Source organism: Phasianus colchicus, chromosome 1 (assembly GCF_987193195.1).
Source record: "Phasianus colchicus chromosome 1, bPhaCol1.hap1.1, whole genome shotgun sequence".
NCBI lineage: Eukaryota > Metazoa > Chordata > Aves > Galliformes > Phasianidae > Phasianus > Phasianus colchicus.
The window spans coordinates 190,546,924-190,565,691 of record NC_143436.1 but is presented as its reverse complement, the minus strand read 5'-3'; the positions used below and the strand labels follow the sequence as shown (position 1 = coordinate 190,565,691).

At 39.7% G+C, this 18,768-nt stretch overlaps 1 protein-coding gene across 10 annotated transcripts in view; it reads left to right on the top strand.

The window, feature by feature from the left end:
- DLG2 (discs large MAGUK scaffold protein 2) overlaps positions 1–18,768 on the top strand; it is a 1,008,740-nt gene that overhangs the window by 949,555 nt on the left and 40,417 nt on the right. For all 10 annotated transcript variants that reach the window (XM_090134092.1, XM_090134093.1, XM_090134091.1 and 7 more), the window contains one exon: positions 5,584–5,760. In XM_090134092.1, the coding sequence (XP_089990218.1) occupies positions 5,584–5,760 (177 nt within the window). The remainder of the gene's footprint in view (positions 1–5,583; positions 5,761–18,768) is intronic.

Sequence of the window (18,768 nt, the reverse complement as noted above, 5' to 3'; positions counted from 1 at the left end):
TCTCCCTTTTCTTAGTGAAATCTTTCTGGAACTAATGCTGCTATCTCAGAGCCTCTTTTTATTTAAGTCCATAGCAAATCTCTCTTCCAAACTCCCACTAGGAGCAAAATTATAAAGAATGGCTTGGACTGAATGGGAAAATTGCTGAATAAAATAAAGAAATTACATGGCAGCAAATGGAAGAGTCTTGGATGTAAATGTGTAGGCAGCTCCACTCTCTCAGGTTCTCCATCAGTGATAGCTTAGACCTGATGCTACATTAGTATCCTAAACTGCATGTTCATGGTTGCATCCTCCAGATCCATGTCCCACTACATCATCTTCCTCTGTGTATAGGATATGGTTTGATAGGAAAAGGAGAAGTACTTTCAAACTAAAAGAGGGTAGATTTAAATTGGATATAAGGAAAAGGTTTTTACAATAAAGGTAGTAAGCACTGGAACAAGTTTCCCAGAGAGGTGGTGGATGCCCTATCCCTGGAAACATTTGAAGTCAGGCTGGACAGTGCTCTGAACACCTGATGGAGTGTGGATGTCCCCGTTCATTGCAGGGAAGTTGGACTAATGGCCTTTAAGGGTCCCTTCCAACGATTCTATGATTTAATGATTCTGTATATCCCTTCCCTTATGTCCTTCTCTTCACCACAAAAGGGAGATGTATCCAGACTATTGCTGGTCCCTGCATTGTGGTGACTTCCAAAAAGCAAATAAAAACCATGCTGCAGTGCCCTGGCATGATTTAGTCTAACAATACACATCTATCACTCTCAGACCATCTGCAGTAATTAAAGTTAAACTTCATGAAAAGACCATTAAGACACGAAATATCCACAGGGAAAAAAAAAAAAAAAAAAAAAAAAGAGAGAGAGAGAGAAAGAAGAATAAAAAAAAAAGAGAGAGAAACACCATAGGAATCAGTTTCTTGGAGGCGAAGGCCTGTGTCAAACTTCTGATGCTTGTATGTTGAAACCATGTTGTTTTAGTACACTGCTAATGAAAGGTGTTCTTCAAAACAGTTCATTCCAACCTTTCCAGAGAAGGTGTCAGTGTCCACAGGATTCACCTTTCCACCTTCTCCAGGTGAAAGAGAAGCTGAGAAGAGAAAGTGGAAGTCTTTATTGACATGCCAGTATGTGAAAATTCAACCCTTTTAAATAGGATCTTAATTGCATTGTGGTGGTTATTTCTATCACAGCTGTAGCGATAGGAATGAATTGCTCTAAGTTTTATTTTCTTCTGAAGTTTTCTTTAGGCTTAGCCTGCAAGTAGGTTGAAGTGCACCTTTTACTGAGAGCTCTGAATAGACAGCAAAGAAATGTGAGGTCTAATTATGACTTTGACACTGAATTGCTGTCCAAATCCATGCAAATCCTTAAACCTCTATGCATTGTATTCCCCCAAATGCAGAAAAAAAATGGATAGGGGTATTGGACAAATGTGAAGAAGAGGGAGAATAATGTATCTCTCCCTAATGATGATGCTGTGAAGTCTGATGTCTGAGAATCTCTAGTAAGAACATTTTCAGAGAAAATGGTGACATCCACAACTGGTACATAAGCAGATACACTGGCAGACTGCAGAAGAGTTAGGGCTGTTTACAGAAGCTGAGGTTCTCTCCTGCTAAATGTTGTTGTCATTTCATAATCAAGTAAATGGCAAAGAGCAGCCTGCAAATTTATGTGCAAACTCCCATCTGTGCTAGAAGAAGAAAGTAATTTCAAAGATGCAAATAAAGCTGCCACGCAGTACCTGAACTGTATCATATTGAGATTACTGGCCATGGTACAGTGGTAAGGGAATTGAAGTTTGGAGTTTTGTGCACCAAACACGCACAAGCATTCGGTAAAATACATTGCTGTGCTGTGAATGCAGTCATATCCCTTGCCTTGTCAGGAAGGTCATGAGGACTATTTACAAATAATGTTTACAACCTCAACCTAGGAATCTGTTTCGCTGTTAGATTTCCTTTTCTGCCACAGCCTATCAAGACCATTTACTCTTTCTGTACCTTGTTTTTTAATTTTTAAAATTCCAGTAACAATACAGGCATGGTGGGGGCCAATAGCCTGCAATGCATGGGTCTGCACCACGAATTGAGTGGCTGTTTCCTTAAAGATAACATGATTTACCCTATGCCAAATATTTATTACTCTAGATGCAAGAAGAGCTGTCATTAGAAATAGGACTTTACTATGCAATGGGGCATAGCTTTTGAATGTACTTCAAATGCTAAAGTATTTGCACAAAATGGAATGTAGACAACTCACTGCAAATCTGGCAGTATATTATGGCTTTGCACTGGCAGTATTCTCACATTTTCATTTCAAACAATCTTTGAGCAAGGACTTTTGATGCTGTTTTGGAATGCTTGTGTTCAGCTTTATGCAGATGAGGGTTCTGAAAAATGATTAAGAAGCACCCAAGCACAAAAATAAAATCTGTTAGGTTCTGTCCAAATTACTGCTGGGATTAGCTTAGCACAGTGATCTCTTCTGAAGTCTGGAATAATATCAGGGATTCACATAATCTTGAATATTTCTGATATAAAGTGTGTTCTAAATGTTCGCATCTTCCATTTCACTTCTCAGAACTGTATTTCTTAATTTTCTACAAGCAGGAGACATTCACCAAGAAGACAGGAGCAATGTACGGTACTAGGCACTTTTTTATTTCATAATGTTGTAAGGATAATAAACAATTTTCTCAAAACACAAGCAAAAAACTCAGAACTAAGGAAAAAAAGGCACTAATGGAAATCGGGTGTATGCCTTTTGACAATCATACCTGGTCCCATAGTTATTTTCCTAATAAGGGAACTAAAATGGCCAAACCATGAGTACACCGCATTTGTTTAATTAGTTTGCAGCGAGCTCCGTTTCTTATTTTTAATGTTTTATTCACATCTCACAGTAATCACTGTGATTGCAGTGCTGTGATTTGTAACGCCAAAATGTCTTATCTATACCCTGTAACCCAGGAGCCCGTTATGAAATGCCCTATGCAAAAGGTACTGAATGGAAAAATATCTGATGCCGATGTGGCCTAACAGCAACGTTGGTAATAGCTCTACAATTAAAGTTAAATAATTTAAATTGATTTCCTTCATCATAAAAAAAAAGACTATTGACCAGAAATGTTGTGAAAGATTAAAAGCAGTTATAAACTTAAACCATTTAATTTGAAATATTTAGGAAATAGTCCTTGTATCATTTTCATTTAGTAAAGGAGTAGTCAACATACATAAAGCATGCATTCAAGCATCCTTCATTCACTGAAAAGCGTGCTCAAAAATTCTCTTGTCTTTCTCGAACTTCATTTTAATTAATGTTGCACAAGACTACTCCAATCAAAGTCAGCGCCAAACATTGCATTCTGCATTCATTGTTAATGTCAGCTAACAGGATGGCATTCTGTGATGTTAAGTTCTGCCCTGTGGTGAAAGTGTCTGTTCAAGACTGCCCTCAGTTCTTTGTGCTGCTTAGCTTTTCAAACACACCCTTTGTCTTAGACCTCTAAAAATATTGAGTATTTTTAACTTGGCATGAAGTTTACTGCTGGGAGTTGACAGTCTTGTGCATTTTCTGCAACAGCAGATACTGTCATTTGTTTTGACTGACTAAATAGTGTGTGGATCCATAATTGTATTCATCGAGATAGCCAACTCTGTGGTCAGACTCTAGAGATGCTGATGGGCTCCCATGGCAAGGCACACAATTGCTCAGTGAATTTCTCAGGTGCCAACTGTTTAATACAGAGATAAAATTCAGAGCACTGCCTGCTGTTAAGGTCAATACCAGCAGAATGATGTCTTTAAGTCTGTGTGTATGTGCACTCTCTTTTCTTCAGAGATTGACTGTTATTCTTTGGTTAAGGAGTGGTGGCTGACAATACTTAGCTGCCTCTGAATTTAAATGCCTCTTCATCATTTGTTGTTATAGAAAGCCTTCTTTGAGAAAGCAGCAGATGACCTGCTACTGATAAGAATCCTTTATAAAGGTCAATTTTTACTAAGACATAGCCACTTTTTTTGAAGAATTTCCACTACCAAGTCACTTAAAATTTTCACGTTACTTTCACTTTGTTTACATTTACCAAAAAAGGCACGAGTACTTCCAGGCTCATCCTGGAAGCTCATGGATTAAACAGCAGGATTAGTTATTGTCTTTCTCCTCAGAAGGGATTTATCTGAGCTCTTCTGAAGCAGATAGACTATAAACTCTTTAAGAGAAGGCATATTCAAAATAGCATTTTTTCTCTTCATGAGCCAAACCCTTCATGCAGAATGAGTGCTCATGAGACCTTTTGGTTGCATAGTTACAACTCTCATAACTTTTTTTTTAAGACCTCCTCATTATAAGAGGAGAGTGTTTTAAATCTACCCATAAAGTTGTTGTTACCATTCTTTTCAGTTACATTACAATGCACAACAATTAATTATATCTAATCCTTCTCACAAAAGTGTTTACAAGCAAAGAGATTACCTCAACTTTCTTTCAATAAAAGCGTAGGACTTATTATGTCCCTCTTGGTATTTTACTCATCTAGCCTTTCTGTACTTAGGATTATAATCATATTATTTGCCCTATTGGAATTTCCCTATGGGAAAATAAACATCAATTCTTGTCAGGCATGATCTTTAAACTATATTTTGTATGGGAAAAATATTCCCACATATCTCCTAATCAAGATCTAGGATTTAGCAAGGTAACTTCAGCTCGCCACCTCCACTCATGTACAGCCTTGCTGGGATTCATGTGAAGGACCTTTCTGCATGTGGAATCCTATCCTTATACATATATTACTCTATGTCCTATCTGTAGGACTTTTGCATAGGTACACTCAAAGCAGAGGTCCAATTTAAACTGAAAAACCTCATTGACATCAAGGCAAGCAGCCAGGGCTACTTGAGCAGCTGGTGCAGCACTGGGGGACTGGACGTGGACAGAGAAACTGGTGCTGCATGCATGCAAGGGATGTATGTTAAACTAGACTTATTCTAGTCAGGGAATCTTTAGTTTCAGATTTCAGGAGCCTGTGCTGCATAACCTAAACCAGTTCCAGGACACAAACCAAAGCACTGAGAGTGGGAATAATCAGATTCCTTTTGAAAGATCACTGCTGATCTGAAATAAATGCTAATTAACATAGATGTGTCCATGCATCTAAAGAAGCACATTACACTTAGGACAGTTTTGTATTTGTATCCTTTGTAGTTAATTTTCAGAATGCATCCCTGTCTGGGCAGATGGAGGTGTGGGGAAAGAACAATTTCAACAGCCACACTTGTTGTTGGCAAGGTCACAAAAGTGGTTTCTGTCTATCAGGCTTGATATGATGATCCTTTTTTTTTCTTTTTTTTTTTTTTTTTTTGAGTGAAATAGTACTTCAGTGTTCAATTTCTCTTAAACCAAATGCATTCCACAGATATTAACTTCAAAGTGGAAAGTTTTCCTCCAAGAGAGACCTTTCCCTTTGAAAAGGAGAATTGATTATCTGGAACACGAAATATGACAAATTATTCTCAACTGTATGTTTCCTAGACTGATATAATCACCTGTCTTCATATTTTTACTTCTTTTTGTAGAGCCATGTTTGACTATGACAAGAGCAAAGACAGTGGTCTCCCAAGCCAAGGACTCAGTTTTAAGTATGGAGACATTCTTCACGTCATCAATGCCTCGGACGATGAGTGGTGGCAGGCGAGGAGGGTCACCCTGGAGGGAGACAGTGAGGAGATGGGAGTTATACCCAGCAAGAGGAGGTGAGTGCTGCATCCTCCTTCCTGCCTCCTTGGCCGTGATGTTAAAACATTCCATTTTATTACAAAAACAGCTTGCGTCAATCTATTGAAAAAAACGGGGAAGTAGAGGAAAATCCCACAGACATTACTTCACAGGCTGGATGATAAGGCTTTCACTGTGAGATTTAAAGAGTTTAGGCTGTTTAACTGTACTGAAAAGAAACTGAAATGGTGATTTTATTATAGTGGATTAACATCTTCGCAGAGAAAGGCAGGAGGGGAGACAGAGCGAGGGCACCATCTAATAAAGAACGTCAGCACAGAAAGAAAAAACAGAACCTGAGTCTGGGAATTAGCTCCAAATTTGAGGTAGAGCACATGTTTTAATGTCAGGGTGATTAGCCATTACGTCAAACCATTGAGGGATGTGATGAATGTCTTGACATTTTCAAGTCAAGGCTGTATGTCTTTCTTTTCTGAGAGTAATAGAATTAAACTGCTGAGCTTGTGTGATGTAAAGAACAAAGCTAAATTACATAATGATCCTCTTTGACTTCAAAAACTGTTAATTCAATCTCTGGCTGTCTGGAAACTGATGGATAATCAATATTGCAGTATGTTTTTCATGTAATGTAAATGAATGCACTTTTATCCATTCTCCAAGCTAAATCTAAATCTTTCTTTAGCTGTGATGGATTCATGCTGACTAGAAGGGAGAAAATAGACATCTGAGTCTTACCCTTTGTTTCTATTGTTTACTCCTTTTGGGTGCTTTTGTAAAATTGGCCACAGGTCTCTGATAGTATCAGGACTATGGCACAAATAAGTATTACTTTGTACCTTTGTTGATAGTTGCTATAGAAAGGTCAAGAACTGAAAGAGTGGGAGGAAAATGAAATCTGTCAAACCACATTACATTTCTCTTTTGCAGCAATGCTCCCATACTGCATATAAACTTTCTATTCCTAGCTATTTCAGCTGTAGCATTAATATAAAAATGATCGTGCCCATTTTATATAATGGGAAAATGGGATGTCTGGTGCTTTACAGAGCACCTGCTGGCATTTCAAGGAGGGCTGGCCCAGGTGCTAGTAGAGCTCACGGTAGCCCTTGTTCTAAATTACATAAAAGCAAACTGAAAGGCCATGAAAAACCTTATTGACATTAGCCCTGCAAGGACCTTGTTTTCTCTAATCATTACCATGTTTGAATAACAACCACTAGGATTTTCAGAAAAAGGCAATCACAAATGGGAAAAGGGGAAAGTCTATTCAATTACTACCGAGAGAGATAGTGCACAAAGCTCACACACAGTGTGATGTATACCACAAAATGCTATAAATAACTATCAAACATAATAAAATGCCTATAGGGGAAAGAATGACAAAACAAAGCAGCTGATTCAGATATGGAGTTGTATCTTTTATAAGATGGAGGGGATGCAAGCGCCTAAGGATTATTGGTTTAACTGCACGGTGTTGCTTTCAAGAAGGACTGAAAACAGAGGCTTTCTAGTCAAGGTCAGACATATGATATGGCTTGGAGAAAAGATGTGACTTAGAAACACTGGGAGGGGAAAAAAAAGAAAAAAGAAAAAAGAAAAACAAAGAAGAAGAGAAAGATTAAAATAGATTGGTTAGAGTCAAAAAAAAAAGGGGGCTGAAATTTGAAAAGATGCAAGTCTAGTTACTGTGCTCCCTGCTTGTCATCCTGATTCTTCACAAGTGAATCTCAGCAGCCTGAAAAAATCAATGGCATCTGATTTCCTGTCTGCAGTAATATAGTGATGTGATACACCTCAGCACGGAGGTTGCTATTGTTTCATAAAAGTTTTCAGTTATAGAAGGATATTTTTGCCAGTGCATTGAAAAGTGGATATGACTTCCTGTGGTTTCTGGCCACTGAGTCCAATAAACTCTTGCCAGCAATTTCTGTGGTCATTTACACCACCTAGGATGAGGATGAGCAATCAATGCACAGTGAGCTGAGCTGTATAGGATAAAACTCATCAGACTTGCCAGAATGCACTAATTTAATAACAAGTGGTAAGATATATGGTGTAATAGAAAAGGAGAAGAGCTTCTGTGGCTGATCATTCAGCTGTGACTTGCCCTGCAAGCCCGCCTTTCTATGATGTTTTAGGCTGAAGAGATTTTATATTGCTTTTGTTCTTTTTTTAGGTTCTTCATTTCTTCATTTGCTTTAGAATTTGGTGGTGGTGGTTTTTTTCTTTAATTTTATTTTGTTTCTTCTGTGTGTGTGTGCATGTACATGTGTGTTGTATTTCACCTCCTTCCTTTGCCCATGCATTTATCCTTTGGGGCTGCAACAATTATTTGCACTTTGGGTCAGGGGGAGGCTGTACAAATCCAGGGGTTATTAGTGCCAGAGTGGATCTTTTAGTGTTCTGGTTTGCTCTCTCTCTCTAGTCCTACAACAGCTAATATATAATCCCTGCATTTTTCATAAGTGAAATTATTATGGAAGAGCTCTGAAAGCCATTTACCTCTTCAGTTCCAGTTTAGTATGTATGCTTATGTATGTATATAGATGTTTATACAAATATATATGTATATATACACACAAAACCATGACACATAGAATATATTATTTCTTTAAGGCTTTGTGTAATGGTAATTGCTTTCCAAGCATTTACTCTTACCTTTCTTTTCAATATTTTTTCAAAACGACACCTTCACACAATGACATTGCAGCATAAGCTGGTAAGAGAAATTTTGCAGAATAAATCAAGACTCCATACTCTTTTTCTTCTCTATTATGTATGTGATACAGCAGGAGAAATCATAATTTATAATTGCGGGGGAGCTGCCACTCACTGTTCTCTCCAGGATGTTGTGTATATTACCAGCCTTTATCTCCTAGTGATTCAATAGAGTTTGAACGATATTTGCCTTTACATTTCAGTGCTGCTGTCAATGTGTGGACTTGATGCCTTGTTGATTGTTAAATTATAAAGTCAAACTTGAAGAGGGAGTTTTGGAGAGTAGCATGGCATCTAAAGGAGGGTTTCTGAAAGAGAGAGTGCACAGAAATGATAATGGCCTTGTGTTTCTCTGTTGATCTGTGCAAGGACCAAATCTCACAAATTGTTGAGTGAGGGATCTAAATGTCCTTCAGTGCTATAGTATTGCTGTAACCCTTTCTTCATCTGGAGACAACATTTTGTCCATTTTTTATAGACATTTGTATGTATTTGCTGTTCTGCACCATGGTACTGAGGTAGAAAGCAAATACAATGCTATAAAAGTGTTATCATTCTGGATCATATTGATGTTGGCTGCAATAGGACTTCAGCATAAGAGGCTGTAAACCACCTAAGCTGTTTTAACAGTAACCAAATAGTTGTTATCATATAGTATTAATAAATGAACATAACAGGCCGAATTGGTCCTGGTTCCACATCCACCACAAAGATTTATCTGAGTTATGCCTACGGTGACAGCAGAAAACAGTTCTTGTGCCAGAGAGGGTCTCTGGCAGGTGCTGCAACACACCTTCAAGTCCTATACCAATGTCTCAGCAGCCCATGGTCCTATTTGAACGCTACATTTAACTATGTGAATCACTAGCTGATCATTAAAAATTACTATGTTTTATACTAGAATGGCCAGTAGATTTAGATTTACATTGGATTGTTATTACATTTAGATGTATCAATTTAGATTTTAATTTCTACATATATATCACTATAATTTTTTGTTTCCCTTTTCAGACTAAGTAAATGGGCTCAACTTCCCATAACAGGCAGTAGCAGGCAGAGCAGCCTATGTCTAAGACTCCCTCCCAATGGAAATTCTTACATTCAGAAAGGTCAATCAACAAAAAGCATGAAACTAATGTGCATAAGTTAGAGTGTATTAAATTCTTCCACAGATGCTTTAATTCAAGAGTACAGACAATTTAATTTGCTGTGGCACTGATTTTACAACTCTTTTTTTTTGTGTGTGTTTTAATTGCAATCCCTATACAATAGCAACCTCCAACTTCATGAATGGCAAGCTTCAGTATTTTACATGTTGTGGCACCTCTGATCCATGGATCCAAAAGGATTTTATTCTGCAGTTTCACACACATCGCCCCCAGAACAGCCTAGCCTAAATTCTTCCCACTTCTACATTTGTTTCCTCTGTAGGCACAAAGGATTTGGTCCTGTAACACTAAATCATTTACATAATACTTCTGTTGTCTACAGGACTAAACCACTTGTGTTGTACATCACTCCAAGATTTCCATTTTCAGGTAGCTGAAAAAGTTACGTAACTCATATCTCTGTTATATACCAAATAAATGTGCGTGATGGCACCACACAGTTGTGTTATCAAATGGACAGCATTCTCACAACACACACATGTAACCACACTTTCCTTTGAGAAGAAAATGGGAGAAAAAACATCAAAAAACAATGTTTTGCAAACATTTGTAAGGACAAGGAAAAAGAGGTTTCCTCAGCATAGAAGTCCCCACGGGCAAAAAGCCAGTTCAAATTTGTTATTCTGCTCAGCTTGGCAGAAGGGCATGTTTATCCACTCAAGTGAATTTTATTTTTAATGGTCTCCTACAAACTGTCCACCTTTCTAAATATCCCTTAAGACTTTAATCCTTAGATGATAAAACTTTTTTACATGGCATGATCTTGTAAGCTTTGTCTAAAATAAGTTACCTGACTATACTTACTATCCTAACAGAAACAAAATAAATACAGAGTAAAATTGATGTGTGTGTGTATTTATAGTTCTCTTGTTTATAATTCTCTTGTTGTTCTCTAGCAATTATAGGAAAAAAGAAAAACAGCCCCTAGCTTTTAAACAGAATAAGGTTGTTCAACAGTTTTATGAGGAGTCGCTTCCTACTGGCATTAGGTCTACCATTTTCATAAAATATTGACCAAGTGCTGAGCTGCTTTCTATAAACAAGTGGCTTTCTTTAGTGAAGGTGGAGATCTATAAGTGAGCATGTTTTCTCCTTGTGAAAAATACATGTTCTGTTGCAAAAAAATTCCACTTCAGGAATACTCAAAAATAATTCAGAGAATGAGAGCTTATTGGTATACTAAAACTTCACATAAGCAAAGCTAAACAGTGCAAAGAATAGAAGCAATGGAAAACTGTGCACTGAGTCAACATATTTGGACTATAAATAGTGATCTGCATTGTCTGGTATGCTTCACTTGATGGAATACAGCAAATGTATATTTGTTGCAGGCACAACAAATGTAAAGCGGATATCCTGGAAGCAAGACATGAAGAAGCAAAGATGTAAAATATAGGATGTTCTTTCCAGAATCCATTTTATATTGCATTCTTTTATGTGATAACTCTCCTTTTTATAGTTCTCATGCTGGATTTGAAAATTGCTTTAATTCTGCAGAATGCCTCAGTGCCAAATCCATGCAGATTAGGTTACTGTAACCATTTTATTTGATTCCAGACACCACTTTCTTATTTGCATCCCTAGTCTACATCAGTGATTAATCAGTTATTAAAGATTAAAGCATGTCTCACTTGGCATTTTACATCTCTACTGAGAAAACAGATTAGTGCTTTTACAGAGGCACTGACAAAATTCCTAGTGGTCCATTAACCTCCAACAGTGGGGTTACACAGTTCATGTCTGGCTGAATTGTACTCAACTTCTTCTTGTTTTCAGTGCACAAAAAAAAGCTGAAAGTCTCATTTTGAAGAAATCCCAAAGATCCATTTCCAAGAAACAGAATAGTGGCTAGATATTACTATGCCTTTAGATGCTTTAAGTTCTCATTCTTCAGGAGATGAGTCAGAAGAAGACAGCAACCAAAAGAACTAAAGTTTCAAATTTGCTAGTGAGGACACACTAAAGTCTTCTCCACTCCTTTGACCATACATGGAAAAAGGAGAATAAATCTTGATCATTTTTGAAAAAAGTGCTGTAAAGAAGTACTTTGCTACCAAGAAAGATGACAAGGTTGGGAATCCAGGTAGAAATCTGTCTTATTACCTCTCCCTGATAGAATCATAGATGAGTTCATCCATATGAGACAGTAACTCTGTCCTTCCATCATACAAGGAGCCCAGGCAAATGAAGCAGAAATATATGTCCTTCTGTGAGCATAGCCACAAAAGTCAGTGATCCATTCTTCACAGTTTTTCACTCCTCAAGAATTCACCTCCTCTTGAGAGCAAACTCTCCCTGCAGTTGCACAAGTAGTGATGGCATAACTTGGTACAGATGATAAGTTCTTCTCCCCAGTTAGGGTCCAGGAAGAAACTTGTTATGAATGAGCATCACTGTAGAAAATGACCACACAAGTTGTACTCCTGCTGTCCTACATCTCAGATCATCTTAGACCATTTTACTCTACACTGTAATGTTTCTGCAGGGAACTACACTTGGAGAGCCACTAAAAGTGGGGGCATGAAATCCACTTTAGTTGTGCTTGATGAGGTTGTCTCCCCATGGGACTCAGAGGTTTTCAGTTCCAAAGTCACATATGGAGAAGGTTGAGAGGTTATCCCATCAGTGTTTATAATTATCTAAAGTGTGGGAGTCAAATGGATGGGACTAGGCTCTTTTCAGTGGTGTCCAGCAACAGGACAAGGGGTAATGGACACAAGCTGGAACATAGGAAGTCACTGTGAGAGTGACAGAGCACTGGAACAGGCTGCCCAGGGAGATTGTGGAGTCTCCTCCAATGAAGAAGGATGCCTGAGTGCTCTCCTGCTCAGCCTACTTCAGGGAATCTATTTTAACATGGGGTTGGACTCGATGATCTCCAAAAGTCACTTCCAACCCCTATGATTTTATGATCCTATGATGCTATGATTCTATTATTTGAATGCTGGATGTCTTTGAACACCTCATGAAAGCTCATTTAGCCTCAATGACCCTCAGAACTTTTGCAAATGAGACTTGAGTCATGAAGTAGTTTCAGAAATTGTACCTGTGTTTTCCTGTAACTCTTAGGCATAACTCTACTGAGCAGATTTATAATCAGAAAGGGGCATGAGATTAATGTGTATATTAGTCAATCCTTGGTTGCAAATTTGAGTCTTTGCATAAGTTGGCAGATGGAAACTGTTCCCCTTCATTTAATCTTTCACACAACCAGTTTATAATCCTACTTTGTGCAGCAATGGTAAATAAAAAATGGATACCATTCTAAATGAAACATTTCTTTCTTTAAAAGTGCTTTCCTCTGATGATCGTTTGAAGTGCTGCCTAAGGGATGGTGATTTTTCTAGCAGCCAAAGGAATGGAGGAGTATGAAGAATTTGCACTCCTTTGTTATTTAGGCATTCACAGTGTTAGCTGCTGTGAAAAACTCTTTGCGCCTAAACCCACTTTGTCTTGGCGATAAGAGGAGTCGTGATTTTTTTGTTGTTAAAATGTAGCAATTGCAAAACCGAAGATACATGCTAAAAGTGATCGAAGTAGTGCTCCTTTTAAATATTTACTAAGATGTATTTCTAAGAGCCGTATCGAATAAATGTAAATACAAAAAGATACATTAAAAAAACTGATTTCAATATTTTTTATTTTCATAATTCCCAACATTTTTCACTCACTTTTTGGCTCTCTGGCAAAAAATGACCCAGTAGCTGTAAGGAGAAATTAAACAACTTCAGTTCACTGCAATCTACACTGTGGTCACTCAACAAAGACAAAATCTTTAGAGAACAAAATTTTATCAGATTTCTCCAGAGCACGCAAGGAAACAAAGCATTTCAGACATTAGGATAGTGAGATGATTTCTTCAGAAAATATGATACCAGAGCAACCTCCTGTCATACTTCAAGTCCCTCACCCAATATATGAACCTATTCCTGTAGTGAGGCCCTGGCACAGCTGCCCAGAGAAGCTGTGGTGCCCCATCTCTGAAGGTGTTGGCCAGGTTGGATGGGGCCCTGGGCAGTCTGAGCTGGTGGGGGCCAACCCTACTCATGGAAGGTGGTTGCAATGGGATGGGCTTTAAGGCACCTTTCAACCCAACAAGTTATTTTATGATTCTGTGATTCTGTGAAGGCAGTAAAGCACCTGAACAGAAGAAGTGCTTTAAAAGAATTTTATATCCTGGCCACAACCATCTATTTTATCTGAGTCTTTCTCCAAGAGTTAACCCATTTCAATGGCACTTCGGGCAGCAGCAGTATTGCATTTGCCCTGAGACACATAAAATTTCAGCTTGGAAGTTTTTGGTTCAGCTAAATAATAACTGAAAAGACTTGTACTGTAGAAAGTGTCCGAAAAATTGCAATGAAGAACAAAACTGTGTGCTTTCTTCAACAGAGGTGTAGATTATGAAATGCTTGTAATATTCAGGAGGCATTATAAGCATGTATGAACACTGCTGATACATTTGCCTGGAGGATTAATGGCACTTAATGATGTTATTTATGGACTACTCAAAGCAATGTAGAATGTTTCTGTCATTCCTCATCTTGTCTTCTCTGCCTGTAGAGTGCAGCCATTCCCACCATTGCCGCTAATTCAGTTATGAAGAATTTCATAAATAAGGTCCACTCTTCAATGTTAATTTTCAACTTTCTTTATGCAGTGAAAAAGAAATGAAGTTAGAAGCAGATGTTCTAGGAAGTTAGAAAGGATTGGCATGAGTTTAAATGTTAACACAGATTAATAAGTTGAATACTGTGTTCATTTGAGGTAGTTATTTTCTCAGAAGGCATCCATCCTATTTAGGCAATTATACAGCCTCAAGTCTTCATTTCTTACTGATATTATCAGGGGACTTCGTCTGCTAGTTTGAGTTTAAAACTGTTCATGTGGTTTTAATAACACAGATTTAATTTAAAAGCTGCATTTGAGCTGTTTCCATGTGAATATTCCACACATACAGAGAAATGCATTTATTCTAAATTTAAACTGTAGCTATAGTAACCAACATTCACTGTGTTTCAGTAGGAAATATATAAGCCCACTCAGATAGAAGAAAACATGTTGTGCTAATTATCATTCTATCAAAAGAATAGAGTTTGTATTAAAAAAAAAAAAAAAAAAAAAAATACCAAAACCTAAGCAATCTTACTATCCAGACTTAGAAACCAAGAGGTCTAAAAGAATATATTTGAATACCATTTGTGGAAAACTGTGCAAGTTACAAAAAGAGATATATTTGGGCCAATTTAGAGGATATAATAAACCTCATTTTTCTCTCCAGATAATTTTATTGTCTAATAAAAATACTATATTGAGCTCTATATTGAGCTCTAACGAGCTAGCTTTGCAGGATTGGTCTTAGATTTCCTAGAGAAATTCATAATCCTAGACAAACAGTGTTACTGTTTCAATTATAGGTGACTTGTCCAGTAGATCCTGTAGATGATTTTGCAAAGGAAGTAAGTATTATCTTTGTAGTTATGACTGTATTAGACAAGGTAAGGGCAATAGTAGCTTTTCTTTTCAGTAGATTTCCTTTGCAGTAGATTTTTCTCTTTGCTCGTGCCTTTCATGGAGTTTGATTGCATTAGGGAGAGAGCTCACTTTTCTCAGATCATTTTTAGAGTTACTGGTGTTATTATTCAAGCATACTGTATTAATAAGTTAAATATACACCATGAGTAAATCTTGTAGTTGGGATGAACTTTCAAAATCTACTATATCATTCACTGCCAGGTAAAACTTTAACTGCACATATCTCCCTGTGCTGGTAGATTTTAATGTTTACAAACATTTTTTAAAATCATGCCCATTCACCAAATAATGACAACTTATAATATCGATCCATGTTATTTAGAGACAGAAAAGGAACACTGTCTGATCTCCTTTATAAGCCTATCTTGTGTGTCTTTTTTTCAACATTGGTGACTGGAAATTGTTTTTCCAGTCAAGATTCTAAGATGTGGATACCAGATACACCTCTTCCGTGCTATTTCGATGGCTAAATTTCTTAACCATTAAAAAGTAAACTTTGTGCTTTTCGTAATCTGAATTTGCCAGGCTTTAGCTTATTGTCAGTGATTTTTTTCTCTCTTAAAGCTAATTCTCTCCTAAAGAGAACTTGGTATTTTCTCACTGTGAAGGTGTTGCATATACAAGGTAGCAACTCCTTTCCAAAATTGTACGTATTGAAGCAGAGGGTATTAGGATCAAATAATCACTGAGGCTTTTCATTGGAGCATCTCAACTTCCTTTAAAAACAGAATTACCAGAATGGTGCAGGCTGAGGCAAGTTGTGTGTTACAACTGCAGTTTGGGCTCTTCGGTCCCATGAGGTGGGCACACATGGGCTGTCTGCTCTGGTTTCCCAGCTCAGGCCATGAGAGAGCTGTCAACACAGATCACAGAATCACAGAATCACAGAATGACCTGGGTTGGAGGGGACCTCAAGGATCATGTAGTTCCAACCCCCCTGCCTAGCAGGGCCACCAAACATACACCTTTACTAGATCAGGTTGCCCAGAGCCTCGTCCAACCTGGTCTTGAACACCTCCAAGGACGGGGCATCCACAACATCCCTGGGCAGCCTGTTCCAGGACCTAACCACCCTCCTAGTAAAAAACTTCCCCCTAACATCCAACCTAAATCTTCCCTCTTTTAACTTAAAACCATTTCCCCGTGTCCTGCTATTATCAGCCCTTATGAAGAGTTTACTCCCCTCCTGGGAGTAAGTTCCCTTCAGATATTGAAAGGCTGCAATGAGGTCGCCCCGCAACCTTCTCTTCTCCAGGCTGAACAAACCCAACTCCCTCAGCCTGTCCTCATAGGGGAGGTGCTCCAGCCCCCTGATCATCTTCGTGGCCCTCCTCTGGACCCTTTCCAAAATCTCCATGTCTTTTTTGTACTGAGGGCTCCACACCTGAACACAGTACTCCAGATGGGGCCTCACAAGAGCAGAGTAGAGAGGGACAATCACCTCCCTATCCCTGCTGACCACCCCTCTCCTGATGGAGCCCAGGATCCCATTTGCTTTCCGGGCTGCCAGAGCGCACTGCTGGCTCATGTTAAGTTTCTCATCTATCAGGACCCCTAGGTCTTTCTCTGCCGAGCTGCTCTCAAGGACAACTCCCCCCAGCCTGTACAGGTGCCTGGGGTTCTTCCGGCCCAAGTGCAAAACCTTGCACTTTGCCTTATTGAACCTCATTAGGTTCACCCGAGCCCAGCTTTCCAGCCTGTCAAGGTCCCTCTGAATGGCCTCCATTCCCTCCACCGTATCGACTGCACCACTCAGCTTGGTGTCATCAGCAAACTTGCTGAGGGTGCACTCCATTCCCTCATCGATGTCATTAATAAAGATGTTAAAGAGCACCGGTCCCAAGACAGACCCTTGAGGGACACCGCTTGTTACCGGCCTCCACCTGGACATAGAGCCATTGACCACCACCCTCTGTCTGCGGCCTTTCAACCAATTGCTTATCCATCTAGTTGTCCACCCGTCAAATCCACTTCCCTCCAGTTTGGAGATGAGGATGTGATGGGGGACCATGTCAAAGGCCTTGCTCAGGTCCAGGTAAATGACATCAGTTGCCTTCCCTTCGTCCACCAATGCCGTCACTCCATCATAGAAGGCCACAAGATTAGTTAAGCATGACCTTCCCCTGGTGAAGCCATGCTGGCTATCTAGGATCACGTGCTCGTTCTTTATGTGATCAAGCATATTGTCCAGGAGGATCTGTTCCATAATCTTCCCAGGCACGGAGGTGAGACTCACCGGCCTGTAGTTACCCGGGTCCTCCCTGCTCCCCTTCTTGTAAATGGGAGTGACGTGACCCTTCCTCCAATCGTCCGGGACCTCACCTGACAGCCATGACTTCTCAAATATGATGGAGAGCGGCTCAGCAACCACCTCAGCCAGCTCCTTCAGGACCCTGGGATGCACGCCATCTGGCCCCATAGACTTATACTCATTCAGTCTAAGGAGGCACTCTCGGACTTGCTCAACCCTTACAGTGGGGAGGGATTTACCTCCTTTGTCCCCACATAGAGGTATGGGGGTGCAAGACTTAGGGACGTGAAAAAGACTAGAATCCTGGCCACCAGTGAAGACCGAGGTGAAGAACTCATTCAGCACCTCAGCTTTCTCTTCATCTGTTGAAGCCATTTCTCCTTTTAAATTTACCAAAGTAGGTACGCCCGTTTTGGCCTGTCTCTTCTGGCCAATGTACCTGTAGAAGGTTTTCTTATTGTTTTTCACGTCCCTGGCCAAGTTCAGTTCTGCCTGCGCCTTGGCTTTCCTGATCCCACGTCTGCAAGTCCGGACGGCATCCCTGTATTCTTCCCAGGTGACACAGCCTTGTTTCCAGAGCTTGTACACCCCTTTCTTCACCCTCAGTTCTCTTAGCAGGTCCTTGCTGAGCCATGCCGGTTTTCTACCTCTCCTGCCCACTTTCTTAATCAGGGGAATGGAGACCTCTTGTGCTGCCAGGAGGGCATCCTTGAAGAGCAGCCAGCTCTCCTCAACGTCCTTATCTTTGAGGGCAGCGCGCCAGGGGATCTTGGCCAGCATTCCATTGAGTAGCTTGAAGTCTGCTCTTCTAAAGTTCAGCGTCCTGGTCCTGCTCTTTACCAGGCCCACATCGCTTGAGATCACAAACTCAACCAGGGCATGATCGCTGGAGCCTAGGCATCCTCCAACCTTGACGCCTTTGATGATCTCCTCAGCGTTGGTGAGCAGCAGGTCCAGCAACGCTTGACCTCTGGTCGGTCTGTCCAATACCTGAACCAGAAAGCTATCATCAATGGATTCCAAGAGCCTTCTGGAGCTCTTGTAGCTCGCTGTGTGGTTTTTCCAACAAATGTCCGGATGGTTGAAGTCCCCCACCAGGACAAGAGCCCGTGAGGCAGACGCCTCACGCATCTGGAGCAAGAAAGCCTCATCAGCAGCCTCCCCTTGGTCAGGTGGCCTGTAGTATACCCCTAATACCAGCTGACCTTTATTAGTCCCATCTCTAATCCTAACCCACAGGCTCTCAACCTGTTCTTGACTGTTTCTCATGGGGAGCTCCTCACAGTTTATCCAATCTCTGACATAGAGAGCAACTCCCCCACCCTTCCTACCTCTCCTATCTCTCCTAAAGA